Below are 22,033 nucleotides of genomic sequence, written 5' to 3'. Positions count from 1 at the left end.
TAGCCTCAAATACCCATTTTACAGAGAAGGAAACTGAGGCCCAGAAGTTAGAAGCAACACATCTCCTAAATATAGTTTAACCCATTTTTCTGCCATGCCAACCTGCTATTTCTTCATTCTGGAGGCATCATTGTTCTGAAGATGGGAATGAGAATGGGAATGACAGCTGATCCACATAGATTTATGGTGATCCAAAGAGTGCTGATTGAAGCCTCTAATAGAGGACTTTTTTTCTTGGATGTTTTCTTCTCTTTAGAATGAAAGTCTATGTTGTGTTGGGGATATCAATGGTAGTGGCCTGCACTGAAGTTCTCTTCTCTTTCATCCAGAAAAGCACCAATTTCTTTTGGGGTAAGTAATAAATAAAGTATGATCTTCCTTTTTTATTTTTAACATTTTCGTTGGTGTAAAAATGGAAAACCATAGCATTGGTGCTTGACAGGTAAATTGAGAAGCCTTTAGTATATTTTAATGAAAGACATTTGTTGTCATTGGAGGCAGCTAGATGACACAGTGAATAGACTTGAGTTCTAAATCCAACTTCTGACACTGAGTGACCGTAGGCAAATCACTTAACCCTTTTGTCTCAATTTCCTCAATTATAAAAAGAAGATAATAATAGCACCTACCTCAAAGGGTTGTTATGATACAAGTAAGATAATATTTGTAAAGTCCTTAGCATAATACCTGGCACATAGTAGGTACTATATAAATGTTTATTCTCTTCTTTCTGTCCTCCCTCTCTAAGTACTGATCATTTCTGAGGAAAGTATTGAAAGCTATGCCATTTTAAAACAGAAAATTCCCTCTAGTCAACACCTCCTTATAGTTGATGGTATGTTGAGAGAATCACAGGTTGCCAAAGCTAGAAAAAAAATCTAAGAGATCATCATAACCTCTCTGGGCCTAAAATGAGGGTGGTAAACTACATGATTTCTAAGATCCCTTCTGACTCTAAATCTGTGATACTATGATTTTAGTATGAAGCATTTTATTACAGAGGCCTCTCTGGGCCTCAGTTTTCTCATCTGTAAAATGAAAGGAGGGGACTAAATGAACCCTAAACTTCTTTTAAGCTCTGACTCTAAGATTATTTTCTAATAATCCTATAGTTGATCTGTCATCTCATCTATATGGGTTAAAATATTATGTCTTCTCATCCTGTAAGCATAATACAGGGAAGTTGAGTCTATTGAGGGGAAGCATCTTAGACAAGTTCACAGAACTTATCAGTTATGAGTTGGTTTATAGTTTCTTCATCTGTAACATGGGGATTATGTCAGCATCTACCTCCCAGGGATGTTGTGAGGATCAACTGAGATAGTGTTTATAAAAGTTCAGTACAGTGCCTGGTACATAGTAGGCAATACATAAAAGTTAGCTATTACTATAATTAGTGGTAGAGTCACTTGAGCCCAGACTTCTGACTCACAGTGCAAGGTCTGAGAGAAAGGAAACAGAACTACTGCATCCTAAGGCCAACTAACACAGAATTGTTTTAAGTTACCACATGCATTAGAACTCACTTTTGAGAAAAGGTATTTCACTTTGAAGTGATGCTTTTTTCATGCATGATCATTCATCAAGTGTTTACTATATACTGGCCACTGTGAAGGCAGAATAGGGTAACATAGTAAAGCATGGCCTTACTATGAACATGTTTTTGTTTCTTCCTCTTCTTTGTGATTTACTCTGGGAAATCAGGCTGCCTGAAATTTTATCATTGCTCCAGGTGTTTTATTAAATCAAATGAGATTAAACAGAGATATTAAGGAAGAAAATAGACAAAAGTTCCCCTGATTAAACTGTTCTTTTCAAACATGAGATCGTTGTCCAGGTATTACCCTTAATACTCCTACAAGCAGGATACCCTGGAGTTAAGGAGTCCTGTCAATGCAGAGGTCCAGCATCAGATGCTGACAGAAAACTTAGGTTCTCTGTCATGTTTCAAGCTTCAGTGAATTGACCAACCTATCCAGAATGAATTTGCTGTAACCTCTCCCAGGTCATGTCATAGGGGAAAAAATCTCAGTGACATTTACCATAGAATTGCTAGATCCTTTTGAGAGCCCAGCTGTGTCTGGGGAGTCCTAGATGAAAAGGTGCACAATTCAATCAAACTACCTAATTTTTCATGAAATAGCCAAAGGAAATTGATAGGTATCTATAGCTTATGGGTAAATAAATTTGGCTTAAAAAAGTTAATCGGCATAAAAAAGTTAAATTCTAACTTTTTATTGGATCATACACAGATGCCAATGACAATATATCTTTAAAAAGAGGCAGGATTTGATCCTATAATTTCATCTTGTAATATTTTAATCAACTAAAGTTAACTTAGAACAAAGTAGTCTTTAACTATTGTATGTGTGTTCTAGGGCTAAAATGTGTCAGGATGTGAGCATAGATAGGACAATATGGCAAGAAATCTGAGAGTAGAGGTTAGTGTAAATTTGAACTTTTTAACTAGAGGTTTGAGATTGGAAAGGAAGAAAAGTGAAATCAGAGCAGGGGTGATAATTTAAGGGTAGAGGGACTAGAGTTCATAGAGGAAAGTGAATAACTTTAAGAGGGACAAGGCATAGGGTGACATGGAATAATAGGAGGCCATGATCTAATCAGGGGATTTTGGAGTTTTTGATCATTGAAAAGGAGTACTTGTGGATAACAGCAAGATCCTGTGTGTTATCATGTGGGAAAGTTCACACAGGTTTGTTTAACTTCAGCTGAAAGGGAATGAGGCACTGTGTATCAAAACCCAGCTTGGTAATGAACTGTCCCAACAAACACTGAGAAGCAGCCAAGAATAATTTACAGGGGCCAGAAGGAAGCTGTTATTTTTAGGAACTAGATAACAAGGAAACAGAGCTATGCATTCTGAGGCCAACTAACACAGGAAAATTGTTTTAAGTTACCACATGCATTAGAACTCACTTTGAGTATTTCACTTTGAAGTGATGCTTTTTTTAAAGCATGATCATTTATCAAGTGTTCGCTAGGCACTGTGAAGGCAGAATAGGGCAAGAGTGTGGACAAAAGTTGTTGTTAAATCATTCAGTCGTATCCAACCCTTTATGACCCCAATTGGGGTTTTCTTGGCAAAGGTATGAACTGGTTTGCTATTTCCTTCTCCAGCAGATTAAAGCAAACAGATGTTAAGTGACTTGCCCAAGGTCACACAGCTGGTACGTGTGAGTACAGATTTGAACTCAGGTCTTCCTGACTCCAGGTCCAATGCTCCATCCACTAAGCCAGATAGCTGCCTGGACAAAGGTACCACCTGTTAAGTTATCCATAACCATTTTTACTTCCCTATGCTTTGAAATTTATTTAAATGTCCTTGTTTCTGCATATGGATGAGTTTGTTAGAATTGGAATTAACTCATTTAATTTTGCAAATATAGGTCTCTAATGTTCACAAAAGAGAATTTAGTAACCAGAAAAAAAGAATGTGTATATTTGCTTCTCTGGGCTTCAATTTTCTCCTCTGTAAAAAGAGAGTTAGACCCACACATTGTCCATCAGTTGTTATTCCCTCAGTCTCATTGTTTGACTGGTTGAGCAGTTTTTCCCAATCACACATTTCTCTAGTAACCTCCTTTACAGATCTCTGTATAATTCCCTCTTACAACATGTAGCAGCCTTTTTGTGCTCAGCCTATGTCTCTCTGTGGGCAATCTTTTACTTCGATTCCTCACAGATTATAGTATTCTGTCACCACTGATTAGAATTAATCAGACAATAAACATTTAATAAGCATCTGCTACATGTAAACCACTGGGCTAGGCCCTGTAGATAAAAAGACAGAAGTGAAACACATCCTGCTCTTGAGGAGCTTGTGTTCTATCGGAGGAGACAGCACATGCACATATAAGTACATAAAATACAAACAAATGGGGTAATGATGAAAAGATAGGTGATGAATAAATAGAAAGATAGGCAGACATAGATAGATAGAAAGATAGACAGACAGATATAAAGGGTCAGACACTGTGATAAACTTTGGGATAGACAGAGAGGAAAAATTCCAGGCCTTATCCTCAAATAGCTTATATTCTAATGACGGAAGACGGCACATAAAAGGAAGCTAGAAAGGAGGTGGGGATGGGAAGGCATCCAAACTGGAGAAAAGACAGCTGTTGAGGAGATAGAGAAGTACCCATAGTGAGTTGAGCCTAGAGTGAAATGAGCATGACTAGGGCACCTTATGAAATAGTCATTCAGACTAGGGAAACACCAATTAGTAGGGTGAACCTCCCAATAAATAGCTCACTGTAGGGGAGAAGGGAGAAACAGGCAACTGAAAGTATTAGGAAAGGCTTCATGTAGAATGTAGTTTGACCTGAACTTTGGATGAATGCGGGAAAATGAGTGCAAAAAGCATTTATGAAGTTCTCACTACTATATCTTAGTATTAAGTAATAAGCCAGATATCTTACTAGACACTAGTGCAACCAAGCAATACAGTGCTTGCCCCCAAGGAGTTTATATAGATGCATTCCAGGCATGAGGACAATGCAAAGGATGACATGGTAGATATAATGTTGGGTGTGAAGAATCTTAAGAAGGTCAGTTTGGCTGGACTATAGAATTTGTAAAGGAAAATATTATATCTTCAGGCTGATGAGGTAGGCTAGAGTCAGTTTGTGAAGGATTTTGTAAACCAAATGAGAAATGTGTGTTTGATCCTAGAGGTATGAGGAATCCAGTGGTGTTTATTGAATATCCTTTGAGATTATTTCTAACGTACCCGTTTATATTTTGTTTCTACATATCTTGTTTTCATATTGTCTCCCCCAAATAGATTGGAAGCTCCTTGAATGCAGGGACTATTTTTGTTTATCTTTGTATTCCAGAGTTTAGCAACAGTGCCTAGAACATAGTACATTCTCCGAGGTGCTCCTTAACTTGAAGAAGAAATTTATATTTATCAGACCTGCTCTTTAGACAAATTACTTGGGTAGTTTTGTGTATGGATACTGGAGAGGGAAAAGAGCTCGAGGCCTACTTTCCAATTAGGAGGCAACTGCAAAAGTCCAAGTGAGAGGTGATGAGAGCTTGAACTATAATTGTGATCATGTGAGTGGAGAGAAGTGCAAGGATGTGAGAAATGTGTTTGTCAACAGAATGGGCCTTTGATCAGGGGACAAATTTTGGATTCTTAAAAGAGCTCTGTGATTTCCCAAAGGCCATGCAGCCTGCTCTCCTGTTCAATTCTAGTCCCCTGACATACTCAGTTTATCAAAATGCAGGTAAAACGTCAGCTCCAATAAACTATGGAAATGTAGTCTTAATGAAATAGCTAGCTTGAAATGGCTAGATTATTAAGATATATTTTTAAAATTACCTAAAAACTTATATCAATTCTGAGTTGATTTTTCCAAAATATATGGCATAAATTAAAATCAGTAAATTGGGTTCCAGAGACATTCAGTGACAATGAAACATAGATGCTAGATAACTTGAGTAAAGCTAAACATGTTACTGGATTTATTGCATTGCAATATGCAGAAAAGGGCATAGGATTTTGATTCAGAGGAACTGGGTTCAAATTCTACTTTGCCACTTACTAGGTGTGTAACATTGCTGGAGCTATTTCTTCATCTTGCCCTCAGTTTCCTATTCTGTAAATTAAATCATGAAGTGAAGGGGGGAGAGTTACGAGAACAGTAAGATCTCTTTTAGTTCTAAATTCTATATTTCTATTATTATTATTGTTATTATTGCACTAATAAGTGCTTCCCTTTTAATTGTTTTAATTTTTTCCTTTGCAGGAGGAACTGAAAAGTCTCATATTACCAGTATTGTGGAAGAAAGTATGTATATGGTAGATAAAGCACTGCACAATACAATGAAGAGGTAAGTTGACTCACATGTTACAGTAAGTTTGAGGGATTAGATAGACCACAATTCTTGTTCAGACACATGCTGTTATTTTCCAGATGTCTCCATGATCTCTTTGCAGTAGGTTAAAGAAGGAAAGAACAAGGTCAGTTTGAGACATGTTCAATTTGAAGTACCAATGGGACATCTAGATGAAAACTACCAATAGTTAGTTGCATCCTGGTAGAGTGGTAATTATTGGAGATAGAGACATGAACACCCATTACAAAGATGTGATAGCAGAAATGACGAAAATGGATCAGATGATCAAAGGTGATTGTACAGAGAGAGAAATGAAGGCCAGGTTTGGAACCTTAAGAACATCCAAATGAATTGGTCAAAATGAAAAGAAAGAATATCAAAAGAAGCAGAAAATAAGTCATGATAAAGGAGAAGAGCCAAAAGAATGTAATGTATATTCTTGAATTCTAGAAAATAGATCTGGTCAATGAAAATGTAGTGGTGATAATAATTCATGCATATACCACTTTATGGTTCACACAGTATTTTCCCTATAACCCTATGGGGTAAGTATTGCAAGTATGGTTATTCCCAGTTTAGGGATGAAGAGACTTAGGTTCAGAGAAGTTCATAGAATCAGAAATCACAACTTTAGAGCTGGAGGGCACTTTAAAGTTCTTATAGTTCAACTCCCATGTCTTACAAGTAAGAAAACAGTTCTGAAAAGATTAGTATGATGAAAAGGTAGGTTATATATGTAGTAATTGGCAGAGTTTGAAAGTAAATCCAAATCCTCTGACTTCAAATCCAGTGCTGTAATCCATGCTAGATGTGAGACTCAGGCTCAGTTTACCCTGATATCAAGTCTAGTGTTCTATTCACTGGGGATAAAAACAAGATTATAAGGGATTGAAGAGAAAGTCAATGGAAAGTAAATTAAAACACTGGGTGTTGACAACTTCTTCAAGAAATTGATGGAGGACAGAAATAGAAACTTTATGGGGTAAAAGGCTCAAGAAAATCTTATCTATTTGTTCATTTTTTTTATTGCAGAGGCCTGAATATATTTATAGGAAAATAGAAAAGAATCAGGGGGAGATGATGAGAACTTGATAATGCATGAGGGAGTGGGTTTACTCTTAGGTTCTTGATATGTGTATGGTTTATGGCAGACAAATCCAGTATATTGTCCAAGAAAACCCCAAATAGGATTATGAAGAGTCTGACTGACACGACTGAAATGACTGGACAGCAAATGGTTTGTCCAGATTTTTAGCAAATGTTTTGACAGAAACGTTCATTCTGTTATTATGGACAAGGTGCAGAGAGGTGAGCTAGACAATAGTAAAGTTATGTGTATCTAAAAATAAGTGAATACTTAGACACAAATAATAGTCATTAATAGTAAATAGAGTTGAACAGTGATCTGTGTTTGACCCCAAGCTGCGTAATATCTTTATCAATGACATGGCCAAAGGTATACACATATACGTGCATATTATAAAATTTGCAGATGATAGAAAACTGGAAAGAACAGTTTATACAATGGATGACAGAGAAAGAATCCAAAAAGACTTAAAGTCTAGAACATTGTGCCAAGTTACAAAAAAAGAAAAGAAAATTAATAAAGATAACCGCAGTGTTCTGAGGCTAGCTTTTACCAGCTCAAGAGAGCCAATTGTTAAATTTTCAGTGTATTTACTTTGGAAATCAGCAAATTCTGCAAATAAAAACTTGATTTAATGTTTTATTGATTATCTCTAGATGTTAGAAAGTGATGAAGAAAATGTTAATAGCACAGATTAAATTTGTGTGGCCTGCATTTAAAGAGAGTTGGTTGTTGAACATTTACCAGCGTACACATGTATAACTGTATAGTTTTAAATTTTGTTTTTTAAAACTTGATTTCAAAAATACAATGTAAGAAATGAATGACTGGACTGAAGTTTGTCTAACAGACTGCAAGTTCAATATCAGTCAATAGTGTATTTTGGGAGGAGAAGAAAATCTAGGCTTGCTATTTTATCAGTATGCGCATTCTGTCCACTGATATGGGTAATCAATTCATCAGTAATTTATCATCTTAAATAATTGTCCAGCAGTGGTAAGAGGTGGTTAAGTGACTTGTGATTGGCCAAAAATGGCTAATTTGATCTTGGATTCTATTATGAGAGGCTTGGTATCCATAACTAGAGAAGAGATAATTCCATAGTGTTCAAACCACACATGGAATATATTAGATAGTAATGATTATTAAGAAGTTCAGCTCTAGGTGTCACATTTTAGGAAGGACATTGATGGAAACAGAAATTGAAAATGATGAGAGGGGAGATGCTTGGATGGTGAAGGGCCATAAGTTCATGCCATATAATTATTGGTTGAGAGAATGGGGCATGTTTAGCATGGGGGGAGGGGGAGAAAGACTTAAGAAGGACAATATATTTTCAAGTATTTGATGGACTGCCCCTCAAAGAGGGATCAGACTTCTTGTCTTCATCCCAAAAAAGCAAATAATGGAAGCTTCTGAGAGGTGAATATAGCCTTGATTCAAGGAAAGATTTTTTTAATTATAGCTACATTTAAGTAGAATAAATTACCTCGAAAATGTGATCCCCTCACCAGAAGTTTTTAAGTAAGCTAGATGACCACTTGACCTGTCAAGTATTATTATAAAGGGAATTCCTATTCAGTCAGGAGTTGGTTCAGACCAACTCTGAAAATCCTTGTAACTCTGAGTCCTGGATTTTGTTAGGCAAGAAAAGATGGGATGAAAATCTCATGTTAAAAAAATAGATTAGTTTTTAGCAAGAATGAAGGATACTCATATGCCACTTTATGATTTATTTTCCTCATAACAGCACTGTGAAGTAGGTAGTTCCATTTCATGGATGAGAAAAATAATGCTCAAAGAAATAAATTGACTTCCCCAGAGGCATACAACTATTAGCTGAAGTCGAGAATCAAACTCAGAACTTTATCTCTCCAACTTTAGGACTTTTTCTACTACACCAGGGAAACCTACTGTTAATAGAGGAGAGGATTAAAAGCATAGAAGATGTTCAATAAATCCTTGTTGATTAGCTGGTAAATGGGAGAAGGAAGGCATAAACATTTATGTAGTGCCTGTTATATGCCAGGCCAACATCCATAGAAGGTAGGTGTTTTTATCATGCCATTTTACAGTTGAGGAAACTGAGATAATCAGAGGTTAAGTGACTTGCTCAGGGATACAAAGCTAGTAAGTTTTTGAGGCTGGATTTGAACTCAGATATTTTTCACTCCAGGCCCAGGATCAACTATAAGTATTTATTAGGAAGAAGGGTAGGATATTTTAAGGCCCCAAGATTAAATATCAAAAGTATAGCATTTCAATAGAGAGACAGATATTTTCCCCACTATTTAATTTTTGAGAATTTCTCAAATATTAGGATTGTGTTGTTTTTTGAAATACAACTTTTATTTTCTATCATTGTGGTCTCAAATGTTTTACTTCTTTTACACTATGTTTTATGACCATTAAAAATTGAATGTGGATCCATACGGGGGATACTATATATGGTAGCTAGGTGACTGCTGTGCCTGAAGTCAGGAAGACCCAATTTCAAAACTGGTTTCAGACACTTACTAACTCTGTGTCCCTGGGCAAGTCACTTAACTTCTGATTACCTCAGTTTCCTCAGCTGTAAAATGGGGGGTAGTGATAACAGCACCTATCGCCCAACATTTTTGATGGATCAAAGGAGATAACATTTGTAAAGCACTTTGCACAGTGCCTGGCACATAGTAGGTGCTATATAATTGTAGTTGTTGTTGCTATGATGGTGATAATAAAAATCTGAAGAAACTGAAATTTGTGTAACCGGCATGGAGTCTTCCTACCTGAATCTTGGTAATCCTAGAATAATGTATGCTCCCTAAGTGTAGTAAGAAAAAAGATAAAAAGATTAAGATAATCATCCCCCAAATGACTGGAGGCCAAAACAAATACATAAAAGTAGAAAGTCAATTCAACTTAAAAGTTCAGATTTGTCTGTTATATGCTGATGGATCTGTGATCTAATCCATGTGGGTATATCCTCCACAGGTGTGATCTTGACCCATCTAGGTGACTTTTGTTTATATCTTCCTTAAACACATTTCAGAGGAACTTTCTAATATGCTTGAGGCTTTCTTCTGTCCTTTAAATATTACATGGGTACCAATGCAATCCTCAAGCTATCCGTCTGTTACTTTACTCTCACTACATGAAAACAAGTCTATCAACTTTTATTTACCTCTCTGAGGACACCCTAAGAACTATCTTTCCATCTAGCTTTAATTTTTTTCTGCTTTTTGGTATCATTTATTGTGAGAATGTCAATATGGAAGTGACTCAGGTCATTCAACAGTCTATCAGACAAGGATCTCACATTTAGAGTAGCAAGAATTAAATGAATGTTTGTAGATGGTCTGTGAGATTCATAGCACCTTTTACCTCCTTTTTAGTCACTCTATCGTTACAGCAGAAGTGGAAGGGGCCAACAAGGGATTCAAATTCATTTCTTTTTTTCTATTACGTGTATTATCAAGGCCAAAGAATTCCCTGTCTAATAGTGATAAGCCTCTTGTATTTAAGTAAACTGACACTCAGTCTGTTGCTGGGATTGTATTCAAAGACTACAGTTTGAAAGAAACTTCAACGACTAACCATCCACAAGCACAATCTTTAAGAGGCTCATATTTTCCTTTTTTGGTAAATTTTTGTGCTTATGTACTTCATTTTATTAGTGCTTCATTAATTCTTTGGGGTATTTTTTGATAGATCTTAAATTTCTATGTAAATGTTTTGTAGAATGCATACAATGACACAACTGAACTTCCCACAGTGGTCAGCAATCCACTGGCTGAGTAGTAAAGATTAATTTTGTGGAAATGACAAATGAGAGAGAGTTCAACCATCATACTAGAAAAGATACCAACACAACAGGTAAACTTGATCATTGGCATCAAACTGGAATTACAATTTAGAATCACAACACAGTGTTGTGAAAAGAGTTCAGGACTTGTCAGGGAGAGCTGGATTTAAATCCAAACTGGACATTCAACATGTACGTGACTGGGTGATTTAGGCTCTTTGAAAATCTGTTTTTATCATCTGTGAAATGTTTGGTCAGATGATCTCTAAGCCCCCTTCTTTGATTGTCACATTGTAAAAACTACTTATTCAAATTTATTTAGAAACTTGGCTCACACAGTTGTTCACGTAGACTCAAACTAAAGTGGAGTCTGATGTTCCCAATTTCACTGTTGAGAAAGTTGAGGGTATACAGTATGGCTAAGAATACTGAGTTTAGATTCAGAGGACCTGGGACTGAAGCCTGGTTCTAACTGCTTCGGACCTATGTGGTCCTATGTGGTCACTTTTGCTGGGTCTTGGTTTCCTCACCTATAAAATGAGAAAATTGAAATAAACAACCTCTAGGGTCTCTTCTGTTCCAAATCCTATGACTTCTAGATTAGGTGACATTGAGATAGCTTATCAGCAAAATGGTGTTCTACTCGACTAACTTGACTAAGAGGCAAGGAAATTACATCACTGATTTTCAGATGTTCTAAAGCCTATTGTTGATCTGCACAGTATCATTAGGTGACACTTGGTTGATTGACTGCTTAGGTGGTTGGTAGGAAATGAGACATATATTGCTTCACCCTTTATTATTGGACAGTAAAATGGGGGGGGGGGGAGAAGAGGCTTGATTTATCCAGGGTTGTTGGTCAAGCTGGCAATAAAGATGGTAATCTTTATAGGACTTTCTTAAGAATTCAGTTCCTGACATGGTAAACTAACTGGAGATAGTAATAGAAATTCAGGAATTTTTCTGTCCCCCTGCTAATTTATACTAATGTTTAGCAATTAATGCTAATTGGGTATTAATTCATTCATTTTCTATTTGCTTTGGAAAACATTCAATTAGTGATTGAGTTGCTCAGGAAAGGAATTACTTAGTAATTGACAGACTCTTAAAGTAATTACCAACTCATTAAACATTTTGGGAAGTAAAGGAAGTACAAAGTAAGACTTTTCAAGATGATGGCTTTACTAAGTAAATAGTTTAAGGTAGCTTTTACCCAGCTCCCAATCCTACTGCCCACACATCTCATGAGCTTGGTCATCTTCTTGAATGGTGCCAGTTATTACTGATAAATCCACACTGATTGTCAATAGTCAAAATAACCAGACTCACCATTTCAAGCAACACTTCTGCTAGACTTACTCTATTAAGAACAGAGGTTAGTATCAAGAGCAATATATAGAGGCTGCCAAGAAGCAAATTTAGATTCTATATTGGATGGGGCAAATTAATTTCTTGACAATTAGAATAGTCCAAAAATGTAATAAATGCTTGAGAATGTAGTCAATTCCTTTTAGTGGGACTCCTCAAGCAATGGCTTTATGATCATTTGTCATGTATCTTGCAGGGTCATCCTCTAGATATGGATTGGACAAAATGACTGAAGTCCCTTCCAACTCTAAAATTGTAGGATTCTGCATAACCTTAGGCAAGTTACTTTATAAAATTTATGAAGTGAAGGGAGTCAGACTAGGTGACCTTTAAGGTCCATTCTAGCTTCAAATCTATAATCCCACATCTAAGAGGCAACATGTTTCAATAACTCTTGGTGTCTAGAGACTTGGATGTCCAGTACTAAATGGGGTTAATGAGCGCTTGGGTGGGTGACAAATATGTCGTCATCAAGTATAAAAACAGACAGAAACAGCCAACGCGAAGTTGGTGATACACAGCAGTAGGACCCCTAGGCACATGATTCACCTTTGCTGGGTCTTGGTTTCTTCATCTATAAAATGAGAAAATTGTACTTTGTTGTCCAGTTGCTTCAGTCACATTGAGTGGTGGGATCCAGTCGGTTCACATCGGCTTGCTAGAACTCATACCTAATTTTAGGTTGGGTTCACCGAAACAGTTATTAGAGGGGCCAGGGCCTGTGCCTGTCATGTCAACGGTTGTTAATTCATTTGAATCCAACCACTGGTCACGTCCAACTCTTTCTAACCCCATTTGGGGCTTTCCTGGTAAAGATACCCTTTCCTCCTCCAACTCATTTTACAGATGAGAAAACTGAGGCAAACAGGGTTAAGTGACTTACCCAGGGTCACACAGCTAGTAGTTGTTTAACTACTGTTTAACGACAAATTTGTTTAACGGCAAGTTGTTTAACGACAAATTTGAAATCAGGTCTTCCTGACTCCAGACCTGGTGCTCTATTCACTGTACCAGCCAGCAGACCTTTATACTTGCAAAGGATTAATTTGGTTTAACTATCTAAGAGAGACAGGTCATATAGCAGAAAGAGCCGAGTACTTAAAAGCCTGAAGAACTGGATTGAAATCTAAGCTCTGATCATTTCTAGTGCAACCACTGTGGGCCAGTCATTTCACCTCTGTGAAACTCAGTTTCCTCATCCACAGCATGCAGATAATAATGCTCACCCTAACTACCTGATAGGATTACTGCGAAGAAGCAGCTTTGTAAAATGCAAGGTGCTAGCAAAATGGGAAATCATTTTTAATAACAACAGTGATAACAGCCCTCTTACCCTATGGCTTGGTCCAAAAGGTTTTAAGTACCTGGAGATTAGTTTGATGTAATGCAAAGAACAGTGGTTCTGGAGCCAAAAAACCTGATCCTAAGTCCCAGTTCTTGTTCACTGGGTGACCTTGTGCAAATCACTTAACTTCTCTGTTAACTTCTCATTTTTTTCCCATTTGTAGAGGAAATGATATTTGTACTCCTTCAAAGGACTGTTTTAAGGAAAAAAAATGCGAACCTTAAAGGATTATAACATTGTAATTATCATTACTTATAACATTTTTATTAAATTTCTCTATGAAATAATAATATCCATGTAGTCCTCATTGTGGCACCCTGTTAATGTGGAACAATGTTGTTATGAACATGTTTTATGATATTATGCCTTTAGTGAAAGTTAAAGGCAGAAACACCCAATTTCAAATTCTTGGCTCTTTAGGAGATAGTACGATCAAAGATCTAGAGGAGGGGATTTTAATCTGAGGTCTGCGAACTTTTTTAAAATATATGTTTTGATAACTCTGCTTCAATACAATTGGTTTTATTTCACATCCTATGTATTTCCTTTATACATTTAAAATATTATTCTAAGAACAGTTCTACAGGCTTCTCTTGCCAAAGGGATCTATGACATAAAAAGTTAAGAATCTCTGAATTTTATAACTTAACAAGACCTCACAAGCCACGTAGTTCAACACTCTCATTTAAAAAATATAATTTCTTATTCTGAATTTAATTAACAACAGAAAATATTTTCTTACACAAAGAAGGGCAAAGAATGGGATTTATATCAAATCAAATCTATATTATATATGGATCATTTTGTTAATTAAATTTTATTTTAAGCTACAAATCTCTCCTTCCCACATTCTCCTCCCACTGAGAAAGAACAAAAAACAAAACCCACTAAAAATGTATAGTCAAGTAAAACAAATCCCCACCTTAGCTGTGTGTGTTTATATGTGTGATGTGTGTATATATATAAGTATGTATGTATATATGTATATGTATATGTATATGTATATGTGTATGTGTATGTATATGTGTATGTGTATGTGTATGTATGTATAGCCTTGAGTAGGAAATGACTAGCATGATTCACCGTGAGTCTCCTAGAATCATGGTTAGTCATTGTGATCAGAGTTCCTAAATCTTTCAAAACTGTTTGTATTTACAATACTATTGTTATCGTATAGATTGTTCTCCTGGTTCTGCTCATTTCAACTTATATCAAATCATTCAAGTGTTCCTAGGATTCTTCAAAACCATCCTCCTCAATTTTAACAGAAAAAAAATAGTATACTGTCACATTAATATACTGCAGTTTTTTAAGCTATTACAATTGATGGGAAGCCTCTCAGTTTCCAAACCTTTCCACTGAAGGAAAAAAGCTGCTATAAATATTTTTTGTACATATGGGTGCTTTTCCAAACTCTTTGAGGTATGAATATAGTAGCTATAATGCTAGATGAAAGGGTATGCCCAAATTAATAGCTTTTTGGCATGTTTCCAAATTGCTTTCCAGAATGGCCAGACTAGTTCATAGTTTAACTAACACTGTATTAATGGACCTTTTTTCCCACAGTCCCTCCAGCATTTGTCATTTTCCTTTATTTTTTGGGGGGGCAATCTTGCCATTCTGGTGGGTGTGAGATTATATCCCTGAGTTGTTTCAATTTGCTTTTCTCTATTTATTAATGATCTGCAGCATTTTTATATGGCTATTAACAGCTTTTGGACAACTATGTGGAGCAGTAAATAGAGCACTGGGCCTGGAGTCAGGAAGATCTAGTTCAAATCTAGCCTCAGACACTATGTGTTTGATTCTGGGCAAGTCACTTAAACATGTTTGCCTCAGTTTCCTCATCTGTAAAATGAACTAAAAAAGACAATGAAAAATACTCTTGTATCTTTGCCAAGAAAATTCTAAATGGGGTCACAAAGAGTAGGACACAACTGAAAGGACCGAACAGCATTAATAGCTTGGATTTTTTTTCCTCTGAAAATTACCTATTCATATCACTTGACCATTTATCAATTGGGAAATATTTCTAATTCTTATTACTTTGAGTCAATTTTTTATATTTCTTAGAAATGAAACCTTTATCAGAAAAGGAAAACTTTCTGCAAAGATTTTCTCTACATTTTCCTGTTTTTCTTGTAATTTTAGCTGCATTGGTTTAATTTGTGCAAAAGCATTTTAATTTTATGCAATAAAAATTATCCGTTTTACCTCCTATGAACTTCTTTATCTTTTCTTTTGATCATAAACTCTTTCCCTTTCCATAGATCTAACAGGCATGTCTTCTATACTTTTTTAACTTTTTCAAAATTATTTCTAAATCACGTATGCATGTGTAGCTTGTTTTGCCATGTATGATGAGATTTTGCTCTATGCCTAGTTTCTGTCAGAATGCTTTCTGGTTTTCCCAGTGATTTTTGTCAAATAGTGAGTTGTTGCCTTAATAGGTAGCATCTTTGGGTTTATCAAACACTAGGCTTTTGTATACATTTTGCTTCTTTTAAGTATGTAATAAATTCGATATATTACCTTCAAAGCTCTTACGCTTCCTCATATTTCCTTATGAATTTCTTTTAGTTCTGTTCTATGCATTTTTTAAAAAGTTTCAATAAATCTCTTACTTTTCTTTTGTTCTTTGGTGACTTTGTAACTTGAAGGTGTCAAACTTGCTGAGCTTTTGGGAGCCCTGCAGTTGAACTAGATTACAATGTAATTGAGAAAAAATTAACAAAATAATAATAATAATTGAAAATAATAATTATATAAATAAATATATAATATGTAAATATAAAATAATAATTGAGAAGGGTTTAACAAAATTAATAATAATAATAACTAAATAAAAGTACAACATAGATGTTAATTTCTGGTTTTCTAAATCATTATGGGGCCAGCATTTCTATTAGAGTTTGACACCATTACTATAGCTAATACTCCTCTCCCTCCAGATCTTTCACACCTCCATAAAGAAAAAGACAATTCTTATAACAAAGTTATGCATAGTCAAGCAAAACAATGTACAGACTTAGACATATGTCATTTTGTATATAGCAAATAAGTGGATTTGAGTCTATTGCTCTCCTGTCAGAAAATGAGTAAAATGCTTCCTCATTAGATCTCTAGAGCCATGACTGGTCATTGCATTGATCATAGTTCTTAATCAACCCCATCATTTTGTAGAAAATTGATGCCCAAGGAGACTAGTTTTATTTAATACACCCCAATTCTGTCTACACAGCTAATCAACAATCCACATGATTATTAAACCTGAAATTTGGAATTATTGTATGTGCTCCAAATTGGGGAACATTTAACATTTATTACATGTTATTATGCCTTTCTGGAAGCAACTCTCAATCTCTTCCATGGAGGGGATTGAAATAGTCCTTTCCTCCAACCCCTACTCCATTATAGTGAACTCTTCTCATGTATTTATCCTACCACATAATTCTACCCCCTATAACTTTCCTTCCTACCTTGCCTTTTACTTACCTTATTGCTCCTTCCATCCAAAGCTATTATTCTTCAAACCTCTGGATCATATGGGGAACCATGTTGGTATGTTACCAGCTCTCACAATTGAGTGCGGATTTTACCAGCCTTCAATATTACCTTTAGGGGAGTCATACCAGCATAGTTTTGTATTTGACATTTGAAAAATGATGTCTTAATAAATTGTAAATATCCTTTCCAAACTTTCCCAGATCCACAATTTCATTTGGTGCTCATAACAATCTTATAAGTAGGCAAGGGAGTAGGTATTATTACTTCCATTTTATAAATGTGGCTCAGAGAAAGTAGGTGACCTGTTTAATATCACTTATAATGGTGAAGGCAAGACCAGAATCTGGATCCTCTGATTCCTAGTTTATTATTCTTTATACTATGCTATAGGTGCCATATGATCAAGAAATTGCAAGAAGCTATTCTAGTGGAACTAAGTTTTGCTGTGGGCACTTTTACCTATCCCAACAGAAAAAGTGCAGAGCTGATTCCTCATAGACTATGACTGTATCCTCTCATAGAACCTCTTTAGGGCATGGTTTTTCCTCTGGTCCCTACCTTTATTCGGTCTGTCCCTTCTTCTTTGGTTGAAGCCTGGAGATTGCTCAAGGCTCCTTATCAAGGCCACACCTTATCAAGATGAGCTTGCTTTTAGCCTGGAGGCAAAGTAGTGGTTCTCAGGTCTATGTGAATCCCTTTCTGTGATCTTTTGCAGAGCTTCAGAATGTAGGTTATTAATAAGTCATCACAATATAGCTCTTGAATCTCCAAGCCAAGGTGAAAATTCTGGCTTTTTGGACAGAATACAGCTTCCTAAGTGCTCATTATAATTTTGTGTATTCAGCCTGGCCACTGGCATATCCCCATTATCACTGTCTGTAAGCAGCTGAAGACATATCAATTAATAATCATTTAAGTGCCTACTATGTGCCCGGTGCTATGCTATGTCCTGAGGATATAAATAAAATGAATGAATGAAACAATCTCTATATTCTAGTTTAGGAGACAACAAAAATATATGTATTTGTGCATATGTGTGTATATATACAGAATAAATATAGGAGGAATAAATACAAAATACTTTGCAAGATATTTTGGAAAGTGGGCACTAGAATTTGGGGGTGATAAGAATAGGATTCCTATAGAAAATGATTCCTGAGCCTTGTCTTAAAGAAGGAGTGCCTTGCAGGCAAAGACATGGATATGACAGATGGAATGTTATGTGCAGGGAGCAGAGAGGGCAGTTTGGCTAGATCACAGTGCTCCAAGGGAAGTAATGTACAATTGAAGTTGGAAAACTAGGTTGGAAAACATTGAAAGTAACAAATAAATACCTTAAAGTGTTAGAAAGAATACTAAAATGACTGTTGGCACACGTAGCTACAATGAGAAAAAAAATTAAGAGGGATTTAAAATCATTTCTGTAGAACTTAGATGGGCCCAGCATTCCCAAGGCCCCATTTGACTATAAAACAGATGTTGCCCTAAGTTTAGCCTTCCATGTTTGGCATGGACAGTGCAAGAGGCCCTCAGAGACCTGATCACCATACATACGCCACACTTTTCTTTGTTTTTTTCTCTGACATAGCCCAGCTCTCATCAGGCCCATATTTCTCTCACTTTGGTGAGGTAGTGTGGTAGCTCAGTATCTTCCAGCTGAGAATATTAATACCTTTCTCTTAAGGGAGGGCCCTGATCTTTATTCTGACCGCCCTTCGACTAGTATGAGGCCTGTCTAAATGGACTGTTATACTGGCAAAGGACAAAAGAAGGTGTATGTGTATAGTGTATCCTTCATAATTACATGTAGACTGGTTCCATCTGTGACTCAAGCAGCAATGACCTTTACTGATCCTTATTGTATCCAAAAATTAATAAGCCAAGTTTATGAACAAACAATAAAAGCACTGTAGTGCCACTAACTACTTTCTACAAGAAAGCATTATAAATTATCCAGGACTGAAGTAAATTACTAGGGAGGACTGAAGATTAGAAAAGAGGAGTTAAAACCTGCAGAAATGAAGACCAGGAATTGGTAGTCAATGCTGTGAAATACATAGTTTCTGGGATTAGGTTGGTGAGAGTTTCACTATACTCAGCTCTCATAAGACCTCATGTGGAATACCATGTTCAGTTCTGGGTACCATGGTTTTAGAAAGTTAGTAATCAGCTGTAGGAAGGCAACCAGAATGGTGAATGATCTTGAATACACATCATATGACAATCAATTGAAGGAGCTAGGTATGTTTGACTTGGAGCAAAGATGACTCAGGGAGGACAAGATGACTGTCTTCAGGGATATGAAGGTTTGCCATCTTGAAGAATCAAAATTGTTATGTTTGGGGGGGGGGCAGGGGGGAGAAGGGAAGGGAAGACCAGGAACAATGGGTGGAAGTTACCAGGAGTCAAAGTTAAGTGGAAAACAGAAACAGTGACTTCCTAAAAATGAGAGCTGTCAGGAAGAAGATTCAACTTTCTCAAAAGGTGGTAAATTCCCCCTCTTTGAAGATCTTCAAGTACAGGCTATATGACCACTTAGTCAGATATGTTGTAGCAGAGGAATCCCTTTGGGTAGTGATTGAACAAGATGGCTACTGAGGTCCCTTCCATATCTCATATTCTTGGATCTAGGATATTGCCATTTGTTCCTGTTGCCAGGAAGCAAACTTGTTGTCCTCTGAATCTGTAATTCAATGGTAGCAAGGCTGGAAGCCCAAACAGTGAGAAAGAGGAAAAAAGTAAAGGGAAAGATGGTAAAGCAAGGCTGAAGTAGGGAAAGAGAAGCATTCCTTTCCTCAACCACCTGAAGAGCCCAGTCCTAAGTGGAAAGATTATGGGAGAACCACTGGATGTCAGTGCTTAAAGGAACTTAGAACTCATCTAAATCAATCTGTTCATTTTACAGAGGAAATTGAGAAACTGAAAAGGGAATTAATTTCCCCAATTCATATGGCTTTTCAGTGGCAGGATAGACTGGTGACAGGACCAAGGGCTTCTTGCAATATTGAATTTCCCTAGTTAGTATTTAGCTCTGTGGCTTTGTTTAAATTTTTGTCTACATACATAATGTGATTTCGTTACTGTTCCTTGCCCTTCCCTTCTATTCCCTTCCCTTCCCTTCCTTCCCATTCCATTCTCTTGCCTTCCATTCCCTTCCCTTCTCTTTCCTTCTGTTCCTTTCCCTTCCACAATCAAAAATCAAACCAGTTGAACCACTAACTTGTCTTTCCTTTTTCAGTTGATAAATTTGGGGTTTTCTTTGTTGTTCTTTTTCTCTATGAGGCAAAATAGTCAAACTTCTTCATGTGATTAGGGATGTATGTGACAAACATTTATTAAGTATTAGTGCTATACAGCCATTGCTCTTGGGACCAGGGAATTCTCTAGTTTAGAGAAGAGATGATCCCTGCTCTCATAGATCCTTAAATCTAGGAGATGATGAGACACTCAGAGAAATAGCTATAATACAATATAACAATTTGATTTGGGTTTGTGATTTTATTAGTATAGGGAATTTCTGGCATAGAAATTCCAATGATGAAGATGAGCCATTCCTTTGTAGTTTATATAGTCTTTACCTTTGTCAAAATTTGCCTTTATCACTGAGGTTCTGTATATTGCCCACACATTTGGTATATGTCACAGGGCACACTTGAAACCAGGTCTTGCTTAATGCTCGGAGAGATACAAAATGTAAATATCATATAGTCGCTTTCATTTAGGGGCATACATTCTAATAAGAGAGTGAGATAAAACACAGACAACATTAATATGTGATATTGACACAACCTAAGTACATGACCTATGTATCGCCACTCTCTTTTTTTTCTCCCTTCAATAAATCTTAATGTGAAAAGAAAAAGCTCAAATCAAGAAGGTCACAAGTGTGGAGAAATTATAATGTGAAAGTACCAAATGTTCTTATTCGCCTAAGTGTTTAAAACCTCTTGGGGCTCCCATCCTTCCAGCCATAAATCTACTCCTTCCCAAGTGTTCAGTAAGAGTTTGCAGGGCACTGTGATTTACTGTGAGTTCCATAATTTATTCAGACTCAAGTATTTGTGCTCAGATTTGTGACACCATTTGTGGCTGTTTACTGTTAGCTTTAAAGGGGCACATGGCAACGCAAAGGAAGCATTATTATTTAATAAAAATGATGCCGTGGAACAATTTACCATTACTGAAAGATCTAAGGTATTACTGTGGACATGTATTTGATGCATGCCCCTCTCCACAAGGCCTTCACATTCAGACCTCTGTGCTAGCTGTGATCAAAGGTCCAGAATTTGGTTTTCAGAATCAGGGATTGTTTTCCTCCCAGTCAGAGCCAATGTTAGTTTTATCTGAATACCATATCTGTGCATTCTCCTAGTGAGATCTTCAAACAGTTGTGAAGTGCTGGCCTGGGGGACAGAGAAGGATCAGAATTCAGAATGTGAACATGAAGGATCAGAATTCAGAATGTGAACATGAAGTTTCTAGACATCTAAAATTTGGATTCAAAAGCCCTCCCCAAGATTATCATTATCGCAACTTTGGCTTCCCACGCTATAAACAAAATGATTCATTTTAGTAAGACCTCTAGAAAATGATACTGAGACTCTAACAAAACATTCTTGGGAAAAAAGATTGCTTTCCAAATGTGCTTTGCAGCATCCCACCTTTCTCATGTATAACTAATGTAATAGCTACTTATTAACGAGGCAGCATAGCTTGGCAAATCAGAAGCTACTCAGAGTCAGGAAGACCACAGTTCAATCCTGCCTCTGACATATACTAGGTGTGACCCTGGATAAGTCACTTAAATTCTGAGTCACAGGTAACTCTGTAAGTTGCTGAGCAGATACTAATCTATTTTGGTAGAAGGAATTTCCTTCTTAATTTCCTTTTAATCCAAAAAATGATAATAGCAACTACTCAAGTAACAGAACTGTTTGCTAGCAGCATGTTGTAGTAGATGCAATGCTGTTGTATTCAAATGCTGTCATTCACACTCACTGTGGCTCCTTGAGGGAAGGTGGATTATAAACTCCTTGAAGAAAGGTAGACTATAAACTCCTTGAAGGAAGGAGCC

The 22,033-nt window shown here is 36.5% G+C and overlaps 1 protein-coding gene across 1 annotated transcript in view; it reads left to right on the top strand.

Moving 5' to 3' along the window:
• Nucleotides 1-257: 257 nt before the first annotated feature.
• TPO (thyroid peroxidase) overlaps nucleotides 258-22,033 on the top strand; it is a 234,465-nt gene continuing 212,689 nt past the window's right edge. Inside the window, exons 1-2 of the mRNA XM_036751861.1 lie at nucleotides 258-351; nucleotides 5,775-5,859. Of these exons, the coding sequence (XP_036607756.1) occupies nucleotides 258-351; nucleotides 5,775-5,859 (179 nt within the window). The remainder of the gene's footprint in view (nucleotides 352-5,774; nucleotides 5,860-22,033) is intronic.

Source organism: Trichosurus vulpecula, chromosome 3 (genome assembly GCF_011100635.1).
Source record: "Trichosurus vulpecula isolate mTriVul1 chromosome 3, mTriVul1.pri, whole genome shotgun sequence".
Lineage (NCBI taxonomy): Eukaryota > Metazoa > Chordata > Mammalia > Diprotodontia > Phalangeridae > Trichosurus > Trichosurus vulpecula.
Note: the sequence above shows the minus strand (reverse complement) of the source record. Positions and strands in the feature narration are given on the sequence as shown.